The following is a 21,349-nucleotide window of genomic DNA, read 5'->3' as shown; positions in this document are numbered from 1 at the left end:
ATATGAAAATTCCTTTAAAAAAAAAAAGAGACTTGAATTTGAAAATACAACAGTATCTCTATGAGCTTATATTCCTTGAGTATATATATCATATTTCTTTTATTAATTTCCTTTACGAAGATATGATATTGATTAGGAATTTTTTGTTGGAATGTTTATTTTTTATGGCAGCTAATAAGGTATTAAGGTTTCTTCCTGTAAATGGTATTTCTATAATTAAAATTTCCGAAATAATTTGTTTGGTATTTTAATATTCACTAATTGATTAAGATAACATTAATTTTGTTAGTTTCCTAACTTACAGGCACCAAAAATATTCTCCCAACTACTATAGTTTTGTTTTGGAAAATCTAGTTAAATTTCATATAATATTTAACATTTAATATAGATATGACCCAATAATCCATTTACATATAGTGGATATGTCGCACCCAAATGTGAGTACCTTGATTTCGGGTCTGTTTTTTTCATTTTCGGATCTAGAAAATTTTCCAAACATTTCTTCACCACCCAAAACCTCCCCAATCTTATTTTTTTTTTCTTACAGTTCCTCAAGAACAATATCAAAGATCTTTGATCTAGATCGATGGATTCATCTTCCAATCACATGGTATGTGTTCACTCATAACAGATTTGTAAAATTAGTGTATATATTTTATGATATCAAGTGTGTATGATGAATCTTATGTGTTTAAGCGCTGACATGTCTCTTGAAGATAGAGTCTCCTATGCCGGGATGGAAGAAATCCTTGGAAAACTTACTCAAAACTATTAATGGTTTCATAATCTATATCACTTTTCTCCTTTAATTAACTTAAAATTTATCATTCATTTTTTACACTATCTTCACATTTTTTCTTTCCCTGAATAGCTAATATTTTTTACTTTTTACTTTTTTTTTTTACAGATGTGAGTTTCATGATTGACAAGCGAAGCAAAACGGTATATGTATCTGGGAAAATCGATCCACAGATAATACTTGAAAAGATTACACAAGCAGGCAAAAATGCTGTTATAATATGGAGCAATAGTGGAACGAATAAGCAGCCGGAAAATCGAAAAGACCTTTTGATGGAACAACATACGTCCGGTTACATGAATGCTCCTAACGGTTTCTCAAATTATCCTCCGCCTAATTATTGGATGAATCAACCACAACATTACATGAATGCTCTTCCACCACCATATGTACATCAGTTCCATCCGCAACCACCAGCACCGACACCATGCAAGTTCCACCAGAATGAGCCGGTGGCTAAGAGTTTTCCGCCTACACCACCACCACCGAAGAACTTTGTTTTCCTCATCGGCCAAGAAACTCATCATCCCGTTAGCAAACATCTCCCAACTCCCATTGGTTTTCACAGTAAAGAACTTGCTCCATGACATGACTTGACCGATACTAGTTGTCACCCATACATGTAATTCTTCTGAAGCAGCGTCATAATCATGATAACCTAACAGACAGAGCTGCTCTTCCCTAACCACTGATAAAGCTGCAACCAAGTAGGGGAACGGCTGAGGAAGAGACATACTTTGAACTTCCTCTGTTGAAAAATCAAAACATAGTAAGAATTTATGATATCCCCACGGCCCGTTAATAAAAGGAACCCAATAAGTATTTCCTTTCAGTGACACGCCGCGATCATTTGGGTCTAAACCCCATTCAGTAGTCACACCAAGAACCCTCCAAGAATCATTGGTGAAGTCATAGATTTCGTACTCATAATTGTAGATACCACCAACAGGGTCTTGACGATCCACTCTCAAGACTTTGTATTTCTTGCTGGAGGATCTGTTGTCGTAACCAAGAGCATACAAGTATGATTCCTTGAAGTAGTTGTTTCTAGGTTTAATAAACTTGGTTTCTCCTGAACATGGATTCCAAACCTCTAGTCTGTTCTCCTTAAAGGTGGATAGCAATAACAAGCCATCACAGTGAAAGACGTTACAGATGTGTGGATCTTTAAGGTATAGTTGAGATGTTAACTTAAGAGATGGAGCAATATTGTTGTTAATTCCATGGAGATTGAACCTCAATAAGTAAACCTTATCACCCCTCAAGGCCTCAACATGATAACCATAGACTCTATTGGTGCATTAGCAGAGTGAATCTTAGTAAAGCTCCCAGATTTCAATAGAGCATCCCATCGTTTTGATGTTGAACGCAATCGTGCCAGAGATTTAGCCGGAACCCTAGAGAGTATCTCTTCTTGCAAATCCACCGGAAGAGTTCCCCACTCCATAACTTTGTCAATCGAAACCAAAATCTGTAATATGTAATAATTAGAATACGTGATTACGTGAAGCCAGAGATGGAGAGCGACGAAGAGAGAGCAAGCTAGCCCCAACTAAAAGAAAGAAAGACCTAATCTCTAAGAAATTTAATTTATTTGCACTAATAAGTACGCAGTACAAAGTATACAGTTTGTTAAAATCATTACGTGACAACAAGAATTTTAGGAAACTGGAAAAAAAAATGACAAACATCTTAAAATAGTAATTTTCCTAACCAAAGGGTTGGCAAAATCTATACGGTAATTAAGCTTAGTGAATATCTTCATGACATGACTAAACAAGATTTGGAGAAGAGAAGAGAAGAATAGGTCAGTGCTCGGACGTCGCGATTGAGTAAGCTGAAAAGTTTTGCCTTGAAGATTGCTTCTAGGATGAAACATTATATGAAAGTGCCTAAAAGATAACAAGAAAAAAGAGATTGAATAGATATGTGTACCTTGTTGGATTTGATCAAAACTTGGCACATAATTCAGAAGAAGCGGGCAAGATAATTCGCTTGTGTAGTTCCCTACTATTAGGATACACTTGTATGTACTTATTACAACACAAGATAGGTTCGTTCTTCTCGTCAGCCAAGAAACTCACCTTATCAGAAATGTCATATTCTCTATTAAGACTAACTTAAGAACTTGCTCCACGACACAACTGGTTCGGTACTAATTTTTGTCACCCATACAGACAATTAAAGTTGATCTTCTCCAACCACTGAGAAATTCTTAACACCACGAGGGCATTCATGAGGAAGAGACAGACTTCGAAATTTCTCTGTTGAGAAATCAAAACTTAGTAAAAATTCATGAGATGGCTGACCTTACTAGAAGCTAGCCAATAAGTATTTCTTTTCACAGACACGCCGCTATGACTACTTGTAAATGCCATTCAGTAGTCTTACCAACAAACCTCCAGGACTCGTTAGTGGACGTCATAGATTTCGTACTCATAATTGTAGTTATCACGAATATAGAGCTTATGATCCATCCTCTTAAGACTTTTTATTTCTTGCAGGAGTCTTTGTTTTCGTAACCGAGAGCATAGTAGTCTGCTTCCTTGTAGTAGATGTATCTAGATTTAATCCACTTGGTTTCTCCTGAACAAGGATTCCAAACCACGATTCTATCTTCCTTGGTTGTGCATAGCAATACGCCGTCACAGTGAAAGACGTTACCTATATCGACTTGTGAAAAAAACTAGTAAAAAAGGATCTTTACGGTACAGTTGAGAGCTACTAGAGAAACGCTGATTTATCATCAATCACAAAAAAAAATCTCTTAACTAACAACTATCATACAATAATCTGCTCCAAAATGAGATATTGCAGCGCGATCGAATACTTGGCACTTTTCTCGGATTCACCATTACTTGTCAAGAGAAACGAACCATCACCATGACCATGACCTTCATCACAAACAAATGAATATCACAAAACTAAACGTCACAAAACGTTGCAATGTTTCTAATTACAAAAAAAACTTTTGTCAACCTTTTATCGTAAAGATCTTCGTGATCCATCGTTTGTATATGAACAACGACCTCGGGTAATCTCCATGGTTAGTCTCAGATAAAACAAGCTCACAAAAGACTTTCCTACTAAAAAAAAAAAAAACAACACTCAATACAAAAGTCTTTACCATTTGAGAGAAAAGGTTTCACTCACGTACTTACTTAGCATCAACTATAGCATTGTGACATAAAGCAAGAGTCCGAACCATCGCCATATCTCTAGCCGGAGAACTCATTACCGAGTTCCTAACATCGAAACAACTCAAATCAAACCATTGAGCAAAATATTGAAAAAACCAATGTGTGTGTGTCAGAGAAGGGAAAGCTTTACAATTGGGTAAAGTAATCACCAAAATCATCGATTATAACAGCAGATGGTGAATCAAAAACATGATGAAGATGAAACGCAGCAAAGTAGTTCCTGATTACTTCATCATCATCCACATATCTTCAAAGTAGACATATCTTCAAATTGAAATCATTCGTCTAAAACTAAGCTTTAAGTAAAATTGGTTTGTGTTTGTTACTTACTTCATCTGGATTCGATTGAATACATCAGAAGAAGGATCGATTCCCTGAAGAAGAAGATTCCATAATCTCAGAGAGAAATTTCAAAGCAAAGCAACGATGAGAGAAAAGGTTTACCTGAGAGAGAAACGGAGGATTGGATTCGATTTTTTTCCGGTGACAGATGAAGACGACGCGAGAGTCTGTAGAAGCACTCGCGAGATTGAGAGCTAACTGAAAAAGCAAAGAGGTTTTGCCTCTGTGGCGAAAATTAACAATGAGTGAGTGAGAGAGCAAAGAGAGGATCAATTTTTTAAGGGAGAATCGTCGGAGGAAGAAGAAAATACGAGGAAACTGGACCGGAGAGGAGAGTGAGATTATCCCGCCGGCGATTCACGTCGCCGTTGCTCAGCTTCGTCGGAAAAAACCTCTCCACCATTATTTGTAAACAATTCGTCTACTGAGATTCAATTTTTTTTTTTTTCTTAAGATGAAGTAAACCGGAAAAAAACATCGGTTCGGTTTAATTCGAAGGCAAATTTCGATTCGGTTAAGGGTAATATTCGGTTATTTATAACAAACCAATTCGGTTTTTGCTGTCACAAATTTTTGTAACTACAAACTATAAAACAAAGTCACTTTCGTGTAAAAGATTCTTCATGGGATCATCCTGATGCATTCTTTTCATTCTATATGCTTCCATCTCTTCAGGTGTAACCTGGAAGTTTAAAAAACACAAATGTATCATAAACTCGGTTTACTCCAAAACATAGCTCTATAACTTTAAAGTCAATGTGTTGTGATGATGATATGCAGACCTGATCATTCCATTGGACGTTGTATTTGCGTTTTCTTTCATCTTTCTCCTCTCTATTTCTCTCATCCTCCTGGTGGCAAACCCAAATGACATTAACCTAACCGCGCAACATAATAATAAAGGACCAACAAAGTTGTTATTGATGATGATATATTCATACCTTCTTTAGAGCTTCCGCGAGTTTGTTCTGGTCAAGAACCAGACCTTCTTGCGTTTCACTTCCCCAAGTCGCGAGTCTTTTCTCTGTTACTGGACCGGACATCTCTGCATTCATCCACATTGCCATCACACTCAGGCGCTATGTAAAGACCAACAAAAAAAACAAACCTTATAATGTAATGTAACTAGAGAGAAAAGTGCAGTACTAACCATAAGAGTTTGCTTTTCTTTCGATATTGATTTTCATCAGATCTGCAGTTTCCTTAGCCGCCTCGATTCCTGCAACTCCCTTTCGATATTGATTTTCATCAGATCTGCAGTTTCCTTAGCCGCCTCGATTCCTGCAACTCCAGTGCAATAGCTGTTTTTGATTGTTTGCTGACAACATTTATATCCCCATTGGTGATCTCTCCACCACGAACCCCATACACTTGTATGGTTGTTTATGTAAACATCTTCCTCATATTTGCTTTTAGGTACCGATGATTCCTGTAAACACACACACAAAACAAAGACAATGAAACTAACCATGTCTGACATAAACAATAGCCATGCCCCTTTACTTGTGTTGCTCAGATTAAAGCTGAAACGTTTGACAATATACTGATGAATTCTGAAGTTTACCAAGGAGTATTGAGTATATAGAAAGATTAAAACAGCAACAAGAGTGAATGATAAGTAGTACCATTCCTTTGATAACTCTTCCACAACGGTCATATTCGACTTCTCTCTCGCTTTTTCCTAGTAAAATCTCCCTTGGGATTTCTTCCTCAGATGCAGCGTTTCCATATTTCTCCACAATGGTTTCTTTCATCTGTTTCTTCAGTTTTTCCTTTGCTGCTTTGTAATTCTTGAAAAGCAGCTCAGCTTGAGAAGGAGCAGCTTGCATGTTGATCTCCACTTGGCCTTTCTCAAATGATTCCCACGCGTGAACATTGAGCTTCTTGAAGTCTAGGGCTTGACCAGTCATTCTGTATTGATTGTCTCCCTGTCACATTTCAAGATTACTATGATTAGAGATCAATGTAAATGAAGCAGCAAAAATCTTAAGCCCCGGGCACTTACTGCATAGAACTTCTCATTTGGATCGGCGTTTGGAAGAGGATCTTCACGCATAGACCGGGTTTTGGGATCATAATACGCAGAATTGACATCAAGATTCAGAAGATATTTTGCAGTGTCTTCACGTATACGCAAATTCCTGTAGAATCACACCAAAAACATATAAATCACACCAAACATTATGAGATCATGTTCAAACACTGAGAAAATTTACGCAAGAATCAGAAGAACATCAAACAATACCTAACAGTTCCTGTGCTGCCACCACCTGTTGTTCTGACACGTTTCTCTACTTTAGCAAAGTCCATTTGCTTGCTCTCATCAACTTTGGCTTCATCAAGTTTCAGAGCATCTTCTTCTTCTTCATCATCATCACTAGACTTTTCATCCACACGCTGCTTTTTACTCTTCTCTTCCAACTTTTTCAGTTGCTGCTCTTTCAAGAACTTCCTTCTCGCTTCATCCCTAGCCTCATACCTCTCAATTACTCGAGCATATTGATTCATATCGTAACCGTTCCATCTATCCCTTTTCCCATCATAATCAAGTTTAAAAGACTCAATCTTTTCATCAGGGGATATATGCTTATTAGTCCACTTTGCTCCTATCTTTCTTGGCCTTTCAATACACAACTTTGTGCTATGTGTCATAGCCCCACAGCTGTAAAAAAAGAAGACAACACAATCAAAGAAACTGAAGAAACAACAAACAAAAAAATGAGTTTCTTCTTGACCACATTGCTTACTTTTCACAAGCTCCTTTCCTATACTTGTCTGCCTTGAACGTTCTCACTCCTCTATCATACCACGACTTCGTATAGTTAGGATCAGATTTCCAATTCCTCTGATGTTTCAAGCTCTGAGATAAAAAAAAAAAAAAGAAGACACAATCTTTAAGCATTCCACAAGATGATTGATGCAGAACAGAACAAACCTTAGGAACATGAACTTACAGGTTTCTCAGCATTAAGATACCACGGAGCAGATGACATGTACTGAGGTATGTGAGGGTTAATCGCTTTGCCTTCCTCATCAATCTCAGCTGGAGCAAGCCCAGCTTTACGCGCTTCCTCCAATTCTTGCTTCTTCCGATGCTCTTCTCTTGACTTAAACCCAACTACAATCACATTTTACATGCCAAGACCATCAATTTCATACATTGATTTAAAATACCCATTAATGTACCAAAACCATTCAATCTATATAGACAATAAAAGCCAAATCCTTTTAACACAAAATTCAAGAACGGAGATATCAAACATTGTAGCAAAAAGAAAGAAACGAACCTGATGCAGTAGCCATGTCGATGTGTTGAAAGATGAAAACTTTTTTGAACAGAGTCGATAAAGGGATTTGGTATAATTGCTGAAACGAAGGGTCGAATTTGATTGTTTCTTTTGATGATGCTTTTCTTTATTCCTGAAAATGTTACGGTAACTAAAAAGACGGACGTCACAAAGAAGAGAAGACGAAGTTTCTGGAGAGAAGACGAAGATTCACCACTAAAACGACTTCGTTTTAGTCACAATATACCACAAGTCTATCACTGAAGCGGCATCGTTTAAATAACACATTGAAACGACTTCGTTTCGCATACCACAATTAAAAATTTATAATTTTGTACACTTTGAAAATAATAAAGGATTTTTTTCTGTTTCTAGCTAATAATTTATGTTTTAAGAAAATTTAAAAATATAATATAAAGTTAATTTTTAATAGAACAGCAACCAAACTTTTTTGAAGTGTAGTCTTTTTTGTTTTTAACACCAATATAGTTCAATTATAATTTTCTTAAATCAATGGTTTATAAATTTTGTTTAATTATAATTAAATATATTTTTTCTGTCAACAAATGTGATCTGAGGAGTTAAACTTAAATGATGACACATTACATCATTAACACAAACCATTCACCAAAAAGAAATCATGAACACGAACCACTAATTAAACAAAAAAAATCATGTTTTAATAAGCCCAATAATTAAATAAAATTAGTAAAAGATGAACAAGGTCGGTTAAGGATCGGAGTCGCTTTCTCATTTATTGAGAGAATTACAATAATGATCTCTAATCTTCATTTGGAGAACACACACTATAGTGTTTTTGGCCATATCTTTGAAACGATTTACGAAATATATTTGCTAAACGATAGAATGCTTTGTTCAAAAACCAAAATTTTACTTAGAAACATCTTAGTAAAGCACCAAAGAAGTTACCGGTCCTCATATTAGTGAACTTTTTTTTTGGTAAGGCTCATATTAGTGAACTTAACAAGGTGATTTATTTGGCGAAATTAATCAACAAAAACTAGCAATTAAAATGGAGTATATACTCTATGATTACTTGTCAGTGATTATTAAACTACTCGAACTTGCTAACTACTCAAATCTTGGAGAAACAAATGAATATATTTTCTTGAAAACACAACCTCTAATTAATATACTAACTACATTACATCAACAGTTAGAGTGTTTCTTTTTTAGTAAACAACAGTTTGAGTTTCTTAGACTTTTAATTTTGCACCATATTTCACTTTACTTATCAAAATGTTAATTTAGAGCCCGGCTAAGAGATCTTGTTCCCCACCAGTTCTCGCCAATACATCGAACCAGAAGTCCATCTCACTATCGAAAATCATATCATTATCAACGGAGCCTAGGAGCTGAAACTGTTGGTGTATCGTCTCATCTAAACCAGCAACTTCAAGGTCATTCGATGAGTAATTGTGCTCATCTTGGCCATAAAGTGTCTCGTTCCAGAAGCTCTCATCGATGTCCGCACCGAAATTTTCGAAAGAAACACAATCTTGATCGATAGTACTCATGATGTCTCCCGGTTTGTTATCCATCTTAGTCTCGTTGCTATGTCCTTCGTGGCTCATGAGTGTCATCGAAGAAACCTCACTAGTGGAAGGTGATGCCGAGAACAAGCTTTCTCTGGAAGGGTTTGATGAGTTTGCTAGCTCGGATTCGCTTCTAGTACTGTTCGAATTCGATATTACGGATTCGGATTTTGGTTTAGTAACCTTCTTTTTGTTGCTAGTTGTCTTAGGTTTAGCAGGTTGATAGTCTTCGAGTCTCTTCTTCAAGTGAGTGTGCCATACGTTCTTGATCTCGTTATCTGTTCTTCCTGGTAGTTTTGCCGCAATAGCTGACCACCTAGAGACGATAGCAAAGGAAAACATTAATACAAAAGCAATTAAAGAGCGGATTCTAGTATAAATTCTTTAGTAATAGTGGACCTAGACGTATGTATAAAGTTACTTTCTTTAGGGTGATTTATTAATAGTAAGAAAATAAAATAAAATTTGTGTGTCGGCTGAATGTGAAGTAAAATACCTATTGCCAAGGATTTGGTGTAAGCTGATGATAGCATCCTCCTCTTCTTTTGTGAAATTGCCTCGTTTAATATCAGGCTTTAGATAGTTCATCCATCTAAGTCTACAGCTTTTGCCACATCTCAAAAGACCTGTAATTAATAATTACCATCAATGTCGAGAAATTTTTATAACCAAATTGAGGAAACTATATAAGTGGGGGTATTGTAATTTGTACATACCAGCTTGCTTAGGTAGGGCTCTCCAGTTACTATGGCCATGTTTGATGATAAAAGAGATCAAGATTTGATCTTCTTCAGGCGTCCATGGACCTCTCTTCAACCCCATCTTCTCGCAGCATGGAGCTCTTCCCATCTCTTTTTGATTAAAATGTTTGGATTGCCAGGTAAAACAAAGTTGAAGTTCTTGTCTTGTGGGGTACGAACGATCAAGATAGGAGCTAGGATGCTGTGATCAATTGTTATGAGTTGTGTTGATGAGCATGAGAATGATATTACTAAGAGGCTTTGAGTATATATACTGAAATTGTCAAAAGACATGTGGGAGAATTCAAAAGCACTGGTGAGCTTCTTGGAAATAGGATGAGAGAGAGAGAGAGAGAAAGAAAGAGAGAAAGAGAGGGATGTCTCTTTTTTTTGGTTATTGGCAACATAGTCAAAAGTTTGTTTTACGTATATTATATGTCATGTGGGAATGAATAATATACTAAAACTTTACTATTTTATAATAATGGGTCTGCATGTATATGTAAATGTGTGTATGGAGTGTGATGGTGTAATTAGATGTGGCGTACAGTGATAGTTCCTAGTAAACAACAAAGTCGTCGGATAGACGCACGAAGAGCATTATAATGAGCCCACACGTATGTATTTTAGAAAATCAACGTTTTACAGATGCATACGACAAACAAAATTCAACGTTGGGTGGATTATATGTTGACCCAAAAAAAAACACTATTCATTTATCTGCTCGTAAAATTGTTTTACTTTTCTTATTAAAGTTTGACATCTTCAATCGCGGTAGTAATGGTGTTTAGGTTAACCATCTCTATGTAGGTACATATTATGCATGTCTTTTAGTCCTTATTTGAAAGAATATAAACAGAAACAATTTTTATCAAAAAAGAAAAATGAAGAAACAAAGTCACTCTATTATTGTCATCATTGTTAATATTTTTAATATAAACAATTATCCAACTTTTTTAGATTTAAATTTTTTATTTTGAAATTAGTATAAAATAAATTTGTGATGTTAAATTTGTACCCAAAAAAAAACAGAAACTAACCTACTAAATATTTCAGTCTTTTGATATATATATATATTTTCAGTTTTTTTAAATAATTCGATTGATAATCATATTTGATACAATATAAACCTCCAAGTGTGTGCGTTAATTAATATTAGGAGTAATTTTCAGCATATATTTACATATTTGCATTGTGAAAAAAAAATATACATAATTGCATACATTTTCTTACTTCAAATCCTAGCTATGATTTTGCATTTCCCTGAAAAATTCTTCTGCCAGAATATATATATCCTTTTTCACTAGTTATTAATTAGTATATATATTTCCATTAGTATCATTATTATATGACACAAACCAGAAAAGAACAAAACAAAACACAGCGCGATAGAGAAACAAGTTGCGATTGATAGACATAGCTCGTGTCGTGATAGCAAGTTGACTAACGCGTTCACACTTACTGCACTCAAAACATTTCAAGTTTCAAACAAAAGCTCCCCCACCTCTCTTTGCGACCGTATTTGTTAATATAGAAGTATTGAGTTCAAAGTTTCTGGTCAACAAATGAGGCTTCCCTACAGGTTTCAAATTCACCATATCTATATATTTTACACTAGGATCTTTGTTACCAAACTCAAATGATGTTTTGTGATGAAGAATGCTGATGAGTATATAGAATCATGTTATTTTTTATATGTAGTGTAGCGATACAAGCTAAATAATAGGAGTAAGATCAACGAAGGAACAGCTAATATAGGTTTCTACTGTAAAATGAAGAATTAACATACAAATTTTCAACTGCATTAGTTATTGAGGATTTCAAACAGTCAAACCAGTTCCGGTTTTGATGATAAAATATTTGGTTTTTTTTTTCTTTAATAATTTGGAAATTTCAGACCTACATTTATACGTGTATCTCTCAAATCCGAAATCAATTTTAATAAATTACCTTTTCCAACGAGATTCGATTCGCACCTTCCTAGATGCCTGTGTTTTCGAGATTTAATGACTAAGCCAACCACAGTTGATAAATTTGGTAACTGTTCGTAAATGGCTTTTAGGATAGTTACTACTTACTATACAGTATACACTGATAATACGTTAAAGTTTTGCTGCTTAATATGTATATTTTATTTGTAAAAATAATTTACAGTAATGTAGATATCATTTTCACCTATATATACATAATATATATATATATATAAATTTTTTTTTTCAATTTTTTTCTCAGATTCGATATTGTATCAATGCAAAACATCAATATATTTTGTTGTTTTTTTTCCTCTACAAAAAAAAGTTCAATTTCTCTTTTCGAGTTTTTCATCAAATTTTCTTTTTAATTTTAATTTTACGATTATATGTATATCAATTCCTTAAATTGTTTAATTTTTATATATTAGTATCTAGCTTTTGCTACGCTAGCCAATACCGTAATCATCTCCAATTATAAAATGTGTTTATTTTTTCCATATTAAATCATATCTCTTCGTCAAATATTGTTCTCAAAAAGTGCTACAAAGTTGTTTTGTAAACAAGTGATAAACTTTTTGATGTGTTTGTAAATATCAATTTTACTTTGGTGCGCTAATGGAGATTTATTTCAAATTTACAATGTTTATACTTGATAGCCGGTCAACAAATTTATACACAAGTATTCGATATATACAAAATACTTTTGTGAATTAGGAAACTAACATAAAATAAATACCACTTTCTCTAATGTGAAGTTGTGAACACAAGCAGTTTAAAATGCCTTGGTACATTTAGACTATTTCTTGGTCATATGGTAATTAATGAATGACCAGAAAAAGTCATGTGTATTCACATAAGTGGAGGATTTTTAACTACCATGTTCATAACAAAAATACTTCAACCTTTTCAACCTCAAATTTAAATACAATTGACTTGAAAACACGAAAGAGCCGGTAAAATTTTGACTTCAAGGAATGAATATTATACCTATAATAAATGTTGGTATGTAATTTGATTTACAAGCAGGCAGGCATGTAGCTGAAGAACGAAAGTGGTTGCAAAGCTATATCGGCTGATTAATAAATTAATACTAGTGTAAAGTAGTATTAAGTATAAAATATACATTAATGTAAATAGTGGAATAAATGATCATGAACGCATGTCATTCTTGACTGACTGTATGATTTAGAATTAATCAAATATAAATCACTGCATGTAGTTTTAAGCTTTTGATAATATTTTCTAAAACAGTTATGTTCGTGTTTTCTCTTGAACTTGTGTTATACATTCTCCGTGTTATACTAATCTCGGAATTACGATTACTTGTAAAAGTAAGAGCTGACTTTGAAATAACGATGAGAATGTCAACTCCATCAACATATTTTTCAACATAAATCATTAACGCCTTGGTGCTGAATATTCTGAGAAAGTAAAATGATATTATATGTGCATGCAAAGATGACAATTGCCCGATATTTTATTGGATTCTAAAACGCGTTATAGCACAAAATCGTAAGGAGGAGAAAAAAACGAAAATCGCAATAGTACGTACGGAGTAAGAGATCAAGATGGGGTTTGGTGCTTTTGTCTTGTCCCCAAAATATGGTGAAAGATATTATATAACTTCTTCTTTTTTTTTTTTTGACGGTAGGCAATATAGAATTAATTAGAGGACCATTAATCCACTATTGTCACCTTTTTTGGGCTAATTCTTTCAATAATATTATTTTTTAAAAGAACATTGGATTTCCATTTTGGAGACGGGTCTTCTTCTTTCTCTCACGGGTCAATTATAGATTTAGTTACGTAATAGAAAATTGCAAAATTAAGAATATAAAAATAATTAGTATTTGTGTTCACACTCTATAGAAAGATAATTTTTATGTTTATTTTTTCTCCAAAATCAGATTGATTTGTTGTTTTTCCTAGGGATGGACATATGGTTTTTCCAATTCGTTCGTTTATGTGGTTTGGTTTTATAGTAGAGTAGAACCTCTATAAATTAATATTTGGTAAATTAATAACCTTTATAAATTAATAAATTTATTCAGTCTCAAGTTGGGATTAATGTAATTTGGGGCACTATTCAATAATATAATAAAATAATATTTTTTTTGAAAATCCTTTGCAAATATATGGTTTCGTCAATAATATAAATTCATAATTATAAGAATTATCCAAATATATGTATATATCGACATATTAATTTTTATTAGAGTCTATTTTTGATATTTTACTGTATAAAAAGCTTTGAGTGCTATCGTCAAAACATGATAATTGTTATTTTTATTGTAATTGATTTTATAAAATATTAGTTATAACCATTAAATTTTATTTTTAATGTTTTTTTACCAAATTAGGAAAGTCTCTGAATGCCTCTCTATAAATTAATAATTTATCAAAAAATTAAAATCTCTATAAATTTATAGAATTTTCTGGTCATAATATTATTAATTTATAGAGGTTATCAATTTTATACCATATAAAAACTGTATGTAATTTGATTTAGCTTTTTTTTTGGTTTCCCAATTTGTTCGATTTTTTAAAATCTAAAACTATTTAAAAGACTATATATGGTTTGATTTGGTTCAGTTCCGGCTACTTGGACAATTTTTTTATCAAACGGCTACTTGGAAATCGCGCTATAATTTTTTAGAAAAATTATCTTAAAATGTAACATCTTTGATTTAGATTTTATGAAACCGTAATTACATTCCAACATATTTTATCAATTAAATCCTAGTAAACCTGGTATTATTATAAATAATGATCTATATCATCTTTCAAAGAATTTTATTTCTTTTTTTTTTTCTCTTTTGATAAGTATTGATATAAATTTTTCTCAAAAATCTACCATAGATTGCAAAAATGTATTAATTCAGCTTATATATCAGTATATCACCAACAAGAGGAAAGAAATATTGCAAAAGTGATCAAACAAAAAACTGTTTTTTTTTTTTGCAATTAAACACTAATCATACAATGTTGTAAAACGCTTAGTGGACTTCGTACGCACCGGCCCATATACTGTCCTTATGTCCTTGGCCTTTCGGCCCATGTACTGTCGGCCCGTCGGCCCATTGGCCGATGGCTTTCTCGGTTTAGCTTTGGCCTTGTATTGTACTATATATAAACATGTAAACCTCGACTTTGATCAATAAGAATAACAAGAGCTTTATCCCTAAACTTTATATTCATAACACGTTATCAGCACGATAGACTCCTACCACCTAAAACCCTAAGGCAGCCGCCGCTTTCATCCTTCTCTTCCAAAACCCTAAACTGTTCTCCTTCTTCTTCTCCTCCGAGATCTACCTCTATTATCTCGAAGTTCTTTTGTTGATTCACGAGCATCCTTAGCTCGTGATCAAGTTACATACAAACTTGATCGAGGTTCGTGGTACGCGGATCGGGGGTGTGTCCAAGTACGTGCGGTACAAGGATCCGTTCGTGCGAAGCAGTTCGTGGTTCGTGGAAGCTGTTCGAGGTTCGAGGTTCGTGAGATATCTGAGGTCTTTAGCTCCCAGATCATTACCGGTCAGAACCTATTGGTGTTAAGGTAAACAGAATTCGAAACCCTCTTAAAACCCTATAATCGAATTTGAACCTTAAAACTAATGAACCCTAAAACATCCAAGTACACAACTTAACAAAGCTTTAATTTCCTTAAAACCTAAAACTTAAAATCGGTTGTTAGGATTGTTAGATTGATTGAGAATTGCACCATAACCCTATCAAGTTTAAAATCGGATTTGATTGTTTGAAATTGCTTGATTTGTTATGTTGCATAAGAACCTAGAATTGTTTTGTTAAATCATAAGATAGAATTTGTTCAAAGCTGTTCTAGGAAATTTAATAACTTGGATTGTTCATGCATCATGATCATAATTGAATTTGTTTAGGATTGCATAATTTCGGCTGCATAATTTAATCTTGTGTTCTAGGATTAAATTTGTTTGTTATTAAAAGTTATGTTAAATTTCTATAAAGCTAAAACAATAAATTTGGAATTAAAATATAATTAAGATAAACTTCTAAATTTAATTTAGTGGTTATAGAAAATATTAAGAGAAAAAGGAAATCCTATCTAGAATTGTTGCATGCATTAGCATATTTGTTTTTGTTGCTTTGCATGCATGAATTTAAACCATAAAACCATAAAGTGGCAAGCATGTTTCGGTCTCAAATACCGCATGGCCCAAGGCATGGTACGGTCTCAAATACCGCATGTCCTATTAATCAAGTGCATGGTTCGATCTTAAATATCGCATGCTAACATTCGGAAGTCTACTTCTGTTTATGCAGATGGCCAGTCTTAAGAGCCTAGACTATCCAATACTGAATGCTTCTGGTGATAACTACTTGCTATGGGCAATGAACACCAAGATCAACTTGAAGTCAAAGGACTTGTTCGAATGCATTGAAGAAGATTCCACATGCACGGACAAGCAAAAGAATAAGTGTATCCAGCACATGCATCACCACATTGCTGAGAGTCTCAAAAACCAGTACCTATTCATAGAAGATCCTCTCGCCCTTTGGACACAGCTTAAACGCCGTTACGGGCACCAAAAGACGGTGCTCCTTCCAAAGGCCGAGTACGATTGGAAACACCTAAGGATCCAGGATTACAAATCCGTGGATGAGTATAACTCCGAGCTTTTTAGGATTGTCTCGGTCCTTAGGCTGTGCGGTACGGTAGTGACGGAAAAGGAGCTATTGGATAAGACATTGTCTACCTTTAGTCCTAACAATATCGTCCTCCAGCAACAGTACCGACAAACGAAGTTTGCGGACTATGGGGAACTAAATGAGTGTTTACTGCTAGCTGAGCAGAATAACGAACTGTTGCTGATGAATAGTGCCATGAGACCTCCCGGTACAGCCCCATTACCGGAAGCACACAAAGTTGATTTGGGACAGGATAGTACTGCAGTGCCTAACGAGCTTAGAGAGCCTAGAGAGACCAACTACGTCCACAGAGAAAGACACTACGGCCGTGGCCGTGGTGGCAGAGGACGTAGCGGTCGTTGGGGCCAAGCCGGCCGTGGACGTGGTAATAAGGGCCGCGGGCCGTTTAATCCTCAAACCAAGGCAAAATCGGTTTGTCACCGATGTGGTATGTCAAACCACTGGGCAAAGAACTGCAGGACTCCCAAACACCTTATTGATGCATACCAAGAGATTTTGAAGAAAAATCCAGAAGCTAATCTTGTGCATCTCGATGACGAAGGGGACTTCGATCATGAGAATGATGACCTGCTAGAGACTTCCGATTGTTTCAAAGATGATGAATAAATTTTCAGTTTTATATTTGGTTTAATTCTATGCTTTTATTTATTTTATGTATTGGATGATTGATTTGATTTAAATTTAAGAATTTTATTTTATTGCCTTATTACATTACAACACAAAATGTTGTCTTATATAGAAATGGCTGAGGATATGAGTGAGCTAGTGGTGGACAGTGGATCCAGCCACACCATATTAAAAGATAAAAGATATTTTATCAACCTCACCATGAAAAATGCCAATGTTAGCACAATTGCGGGTATAGCAAATTTAATAGATGGCTACGGCCAGGCTCACATTTTGTTGCCTAATGGCACACACATTGAACTAAGTGATGCCCTGTACTCACCCAGCTCTAAGAGAAACTTATTGAGCTTTAAAGATAGAAGAAAAAATGGTTATCATGTTGAAACCAAGGGTGAAGGAACTAAAGAGTTCCTATACATTACAGAAAATGTAAATGGACAAAAGAAGGTCCTAGAGGCTATACCTGCACTAGCCACTGGTCTATACCATGCTAGGATTAACATGATAGAGTCTAACTTGGCAAAGCACAGAATATTCAACGAACAGTTCACTCTATGGCATGACTGGCTAGGCCATCCGGGTTCGAACATGATGCGTAAACTAATTAAGAGTTCAAAAGGGCACAACCTAATAGAAAGGAAAGTTATCCCTAAAAATCTCACGTGTGTAGCATGCGCACAAGGGAAACTTATAATACGGCCTTCACCAGCCAAAGTCCATAAAGAGACTTTAAATTTTCTGGAAAGGATACAAGGTGATATATGTGGACCAATACACCCATCTTGTGGGACATTTCGATATTTTATGGTGATGATAGATGCATCAACCAGATGGTCACACGTTTGCTTGTTATCCACAAGAAACCTAGCATTTGCTAGAATGTTAGCTCAAATTATAAGGCTAAGAGCACATTTTCCAGACTTTCCACTTAAGACTATACGTCTAGATAATGCTGGTGAATTCACATCCCAAGCGTTTAATGATTTCTGTATGTCCATGGGGGTGAGTGTGGAACATCCCGTGGCACATGTCCATACACAAAACGGATTAGCTGAATCCTTCATTAAACGAATACAATTAATAGCTCGACCATTGTTAATGAGATCGAAGCTTCCTGTGTCGGCTTGGGGACACGCAGTATTGCATGCAGCAGAACTCATACGCATCAGGCCATCTAGTGAACACAAATATTCACCATCCCAACTATTAACGGGTCATGAGCCAAACTTGTCCCATCTAAAGATATTCGGTTGTGCCGTTTATGTACCGATTGCTCCACCACAGAGGACTAAGATGGGACCTCAAAGGAGGATGGGAATATACGTTGGATATGAGTCTCCCACCATCATAAAGTACCTTGAGCCAACCACAGGAGATTTATTTAAGGCCAGGTACGCGGACTGTCAATTCGTTGAGTCCGAATTCCCTGAAATGGGTGGTGAGACTAGCAAGCTGGTCAAAGAACTAAAATGGAATCAAACATCCTTAAATTGGCAAGATCCTCGAACTCTAGCATGTGATGCAGAGGTTCAAAAGATTATACATTTGCAAAAGCTAGCTAATCAATTGCCAGATTCCTTTGCTGACCCAAATAGAGTAACAAAATCGTACATACCAGCTTGCAATGCACCAGTACGTATTGATGTTCAGAAGGAACACAATAATCAAGTTGCTACAGAGTCTAAAGCCCGTTTGAAACGAGGTAGACCATTAGGTTCCAAAGATAAGAACCCTCGAAAGTCTAAAGGTGCAAAACAGACCGAGGTTCAGGGAATTATAGAAAATACAGACATTGCCGCGGCAAATCCTAAGGAGCCCAATGGAGTTCAGGACGCTGAACTTCAAGGTCCTATAGGTGTTGATAACAATGAAATATCAATCAATTATATAATGTCTGGAATTAAATGGAACCGTAAAGATGTCGACATCGATGATATATTTGCATACAATGTAGCACTTGACATAAATGAGGATCTAGAACCCACATCCATACTAGAGTGCAATCAAAGCAAAGATTGGCTTAAATGGAAAGAAGCTATTGATGTGGAGTTAAACTCTTTAAAGAAGAGAAGTGTGTTTGGTCCGATCTTAAGGATAACACCTGAAATTAAACCAGTTGGACATAAGTGGGTCTTTGTAAGGAAAAGAAATGAGAAGAATGAAATCGTGAGATACAAAGCACGGCTTGTAGCACAAGGATTCTCTCAAAGACCTGGCATAGATTATGAGGAGACATACTCCCCTGTGATGGATGCAACAACATTTCGGTACCTAATAAGTTTGGCCATCAAAGAAAAACTTGATTTGCGGTTAATGGATGTTGTAACTACGTACTTATACGGTCCACTAGATAATGAAATCTATATGAGATTACCAGAGGGTATTGAACTTAAAGCAAAGAATGGTTCTCGAGAACAGTACTGCATAAGGCTAGACAAATCGCTTTATGGACTGAAACAGAGTGGTCGACTATGGTATAATCGCTTAAGTGATTATTTGGCAAAGAAAGGCTACAAGAACGACCCAGTCAGTCCATGTAAATTTATAAAGAAGTTTGCAAACAAAGGATTTGTGATAATAGCAGTTTATGTGGATGATTTAAACATTCTTGGTACCTCTGGGGAAATCGCCCAAACAGTAGAATACCTCAAGAAGGAATTTGAGATGAAAGACCTAGGCAAGACAAGATTCTGTTTGGGATTGCAACTTGAGTACAGTAATAATGGAATCCTTGTGCATCAAAAGGCATATACTGAAAAAGTACTCAAGAGGTTTAAAATGGACCAAGCTCACCCATTGACTAGCCCAATGGTTGTTAGAAGCTTAAACTTGGATAAAGATCCATTTGGTCCAAAGAAGGCCAATGAAGAAGTTCTTGGACCTGAAATGCCTTACCTCAGTGCTATAGGAGCGTTAATGTTCTTGGCTAGTCATACTAAACCGGACATATGTTTTGCCGTGAACCTCCTAGCAAGATATAGTTCTTGTCCGACTATAAGGCACTGGAACGGTGTTAAACACGTCCTACGTTACCTGCAAGGGACGGTTGATTTTGGTTTTTTTTATACTAACCATAACAAAGATGGTTTAGTTGGTTTTGCTGATGCAGGTTATCTATCCGATCCACACAATGGTAAGTCACAAACAGGTTATGTGTTTACGCACGGTGGTACGGCAATCTCTTGGCGTTCCATGAAACAGACTCTTGTGGCCACATCGTCAAATCACGCGGAGATTCTAGCCATACATGAAGCCAGCCGTGAGTGTGTTTGGTTGCGGTCCATGACACAGCACATTCGGACCGATAGCGGATTGGAGGACAGCAAGGAAGCAACCGTAATCTTTGAAGACAATACGGCTTGTATTGCACAACTCAAGGAATGTTACATCAAGGGAGATCGGACGAAGCACATACTGCCGAAATTCTTCTTCACACATGAACTACAAAAGGCCGGAGAAGTTCAAGTGGTGCAAGTACAGTCATGTGACAATTCCGCCGACCTCTTCACCAAATCGCTACCGACTACAACGTTCAGGAAGCTCGCGCATCAGATTGGAATGCGGAGGCTTAGGGACTTGGAGTGATGTTTGGAACAGGGGGAGCAATGTGTGTTGTACTCTTTTTCCTTCACCAAGGTTTTGTCCCATTGGGTTTTCCTGGTAAGGTTTTAATGAGGCAGCATCCCCTAAGCACATTGCATCGATCCCATCCAACATAGGCACGGTCGTCTCGTCCAAGGGGGAGTGTTGTAAAACGCTTAGTGGACTTCGTACGGACCGGCCCATATACTGTCCTTATGTCCTTGGCCTTTCGGCCCATGTACTGTCGGTCCGTCGGCCCATTGGCCGATGGCTTTCTCGGTTTAGCTTTGGCCTTGTATTGTACTATATATAAACATGTAGACCTCGACTTTGATCAATAAGAATAACAAGAGCTTTATCCCTAAACTCTATATTTATAACATACAAGTTATATTATAATAATAAAAATATAAACTCAAAAAAAACAACGGTTCTACAATTATAAATCGGAACCAAACCAAAACCATAAAAAATTCTGATAATCGGAACCAAACAAGGTTTTGGAAAAAAATCAAAACCAAATTGCATCACTTGATTACGATTCTGTCAGG

General features: G+C 35.7%; 4 protein-coding genes and 1 pseudogene across 17 annotated transcripts; 1 reads left to right on the top strand and 4 right to left on the bottom strand.

Moving 5' to 3' along the window:
* Positions 1 to 851: 851 nt before the first annotated feature.
* On the bottom strand, positions 852 to 2,873 carry LOC109125215 (putative F-box protein At3g23260; annotated as a pseudogene). The gene is made up of 2 exons (XR_015560777.1): positions 2,735 to 2,873; positions 852 to 2,270 (listed from the first exon to the last, which is right to left on the bottom strand). The product of XR_015560777.1 is annotated as a putative F-box protein At3g23260 (transcript).
* On the bottom strand, positions 2,700 to 4,785 carry LOC104788240 (uncharacterized). 13 transcript variants are annotated; one of them, XR_015560783.1, is made up of 9 exons: positions 4,653 to 4,785; positions 4,444 to 4,564; positions 4,330 to 4,373; positions 4,130 to 4,246; positions 3,961 to 4,044; positions 3,779 to 3,885; positions 3,587 to 3,693; positions 3,191 to 3,463; positions 2,700 to 3,063 (listed from the first exon to the last, which is right to left on the bottom strand). XR_015560783.1 is itself a non-coding variant. In XM_087456540.1 (8 exons), exons 1-8 carry the CDS (start codon positions 4,742 to 4,744, stop codon positions 3,464 to 3,466), a joined length of 681 nt encoding a protein of 226 aa, XP_087312666.1. In that variant the 5' UTR covers positions 4,745 to 4,785; the 3' UTR covers positions 2,700 to 3,463. The 13 variants fall into 13 exon arrangements, 9 of the variants coding, with proteins under 9 accessions (XP_087312666.1, XP_087312657.1, XP_087312662.1 ...); XM_087456540.1 differs by having other exon boundaries at positions 2,700 to 3,472; XM_087456531.1 differs by having other exon boundaries at positions 2,700 to 3,463.
* Positions 4,786 to 4,827: 42 nt separating this feature from the next.
* LOC104788212 (pre-mRNA-splicing factor SLU7-like) lies at positions 4,828 to 7,798 on the bottom strand. The gene is made up of 11 exons (XM_087456568.1): positions 7,629 to 7,798; positions 7,296 to 7,459; positions 7,089 to 7,201; positions 6,587 to 7,003; positions 6,347 to 6,482; positions 5,967 to 6,269; positions 5,615 to 5,770; positions 5,492 to 5,552; positions 5,283 to 5,386; positions 5,124 to 5,192; positions 4,828 to 5,023 (listed from the first exon to the last, which is right to left on the bottom strand). The coding sequence occupies exons 1-11, from the start codon at positions 7,642 to 7,644 to the stop codon at positions 4,928 to 4,930; spliced, it is 1,635 nt and encodes a 544-aa protein (XP_087312694.1). The 5' UTR covers positions 7,645 to 7,798; the 3' UTR covers positions 4,828 to 4,927.
* Positions 7,799 to 8,731: 933 nt separating this feature from the next.
* LOC104788207 (transcription factor MYB15) lies at positions 8,732 to 10,375 on the bottom strand. The gene is made up of 3 exons (XM_010513922.3): positions 9,901 to 10,375; positions 9,681 to 9,810; positions 8,732 to 9,500 (listed from the first exon to the last, which is right to left on the bottom strand). Exons 1-3 carry the CDS (start codon positions 10,031 to 10,033, stop codon positions 8,897 to 8,899), a joined length of 867 nt encoding a protein of 288 aa, XP_010512224.2. The 5' UTR covers positions 10,034 to 10,375; the 3' UTR covers positions 8,732 to 8,896.
* Positions 10,376 to 16,202: 5,827 nt separating this feature from the next.
* On the top strand, positions 16,203 to 17,195 carry LOC147949758 (uncharacterized). The gene is made up of 3 exons (XM_087510423.1): positions 16,203 to 16,495; positions 16,583 to 16,871; positions 16,992 to 17,195. Exons 1-3 carry the CDS (start codon positions 16,203 to 16,205, stop codon positions 17,193 to 17,195), a joined length of 786 nt encoding a protein of 261 aa, XP_087366549.1.
* The last annotated feature ends 4,154 nt before the right edge of the window (positions 17,196 to 21,349 follow it).

This window comes from Camelina sativa, chromosome 1 (genome assembly GCF_030686135.1).
Source record: "Camelina sativa cultivar CO46 ecotype springtype chromosome 1, ASM3068613v1".
NCBI lineage: Eukaryota > Viridiplantae > Streptophyta > Magnoliopsida > Brassicales > Brassicaceae > Camelina > Camelina sativa.
Note: the sequence above shows the minus strand (reverse complement) of the source record. Positions and strands in the feature narration are given on the sequence as shown.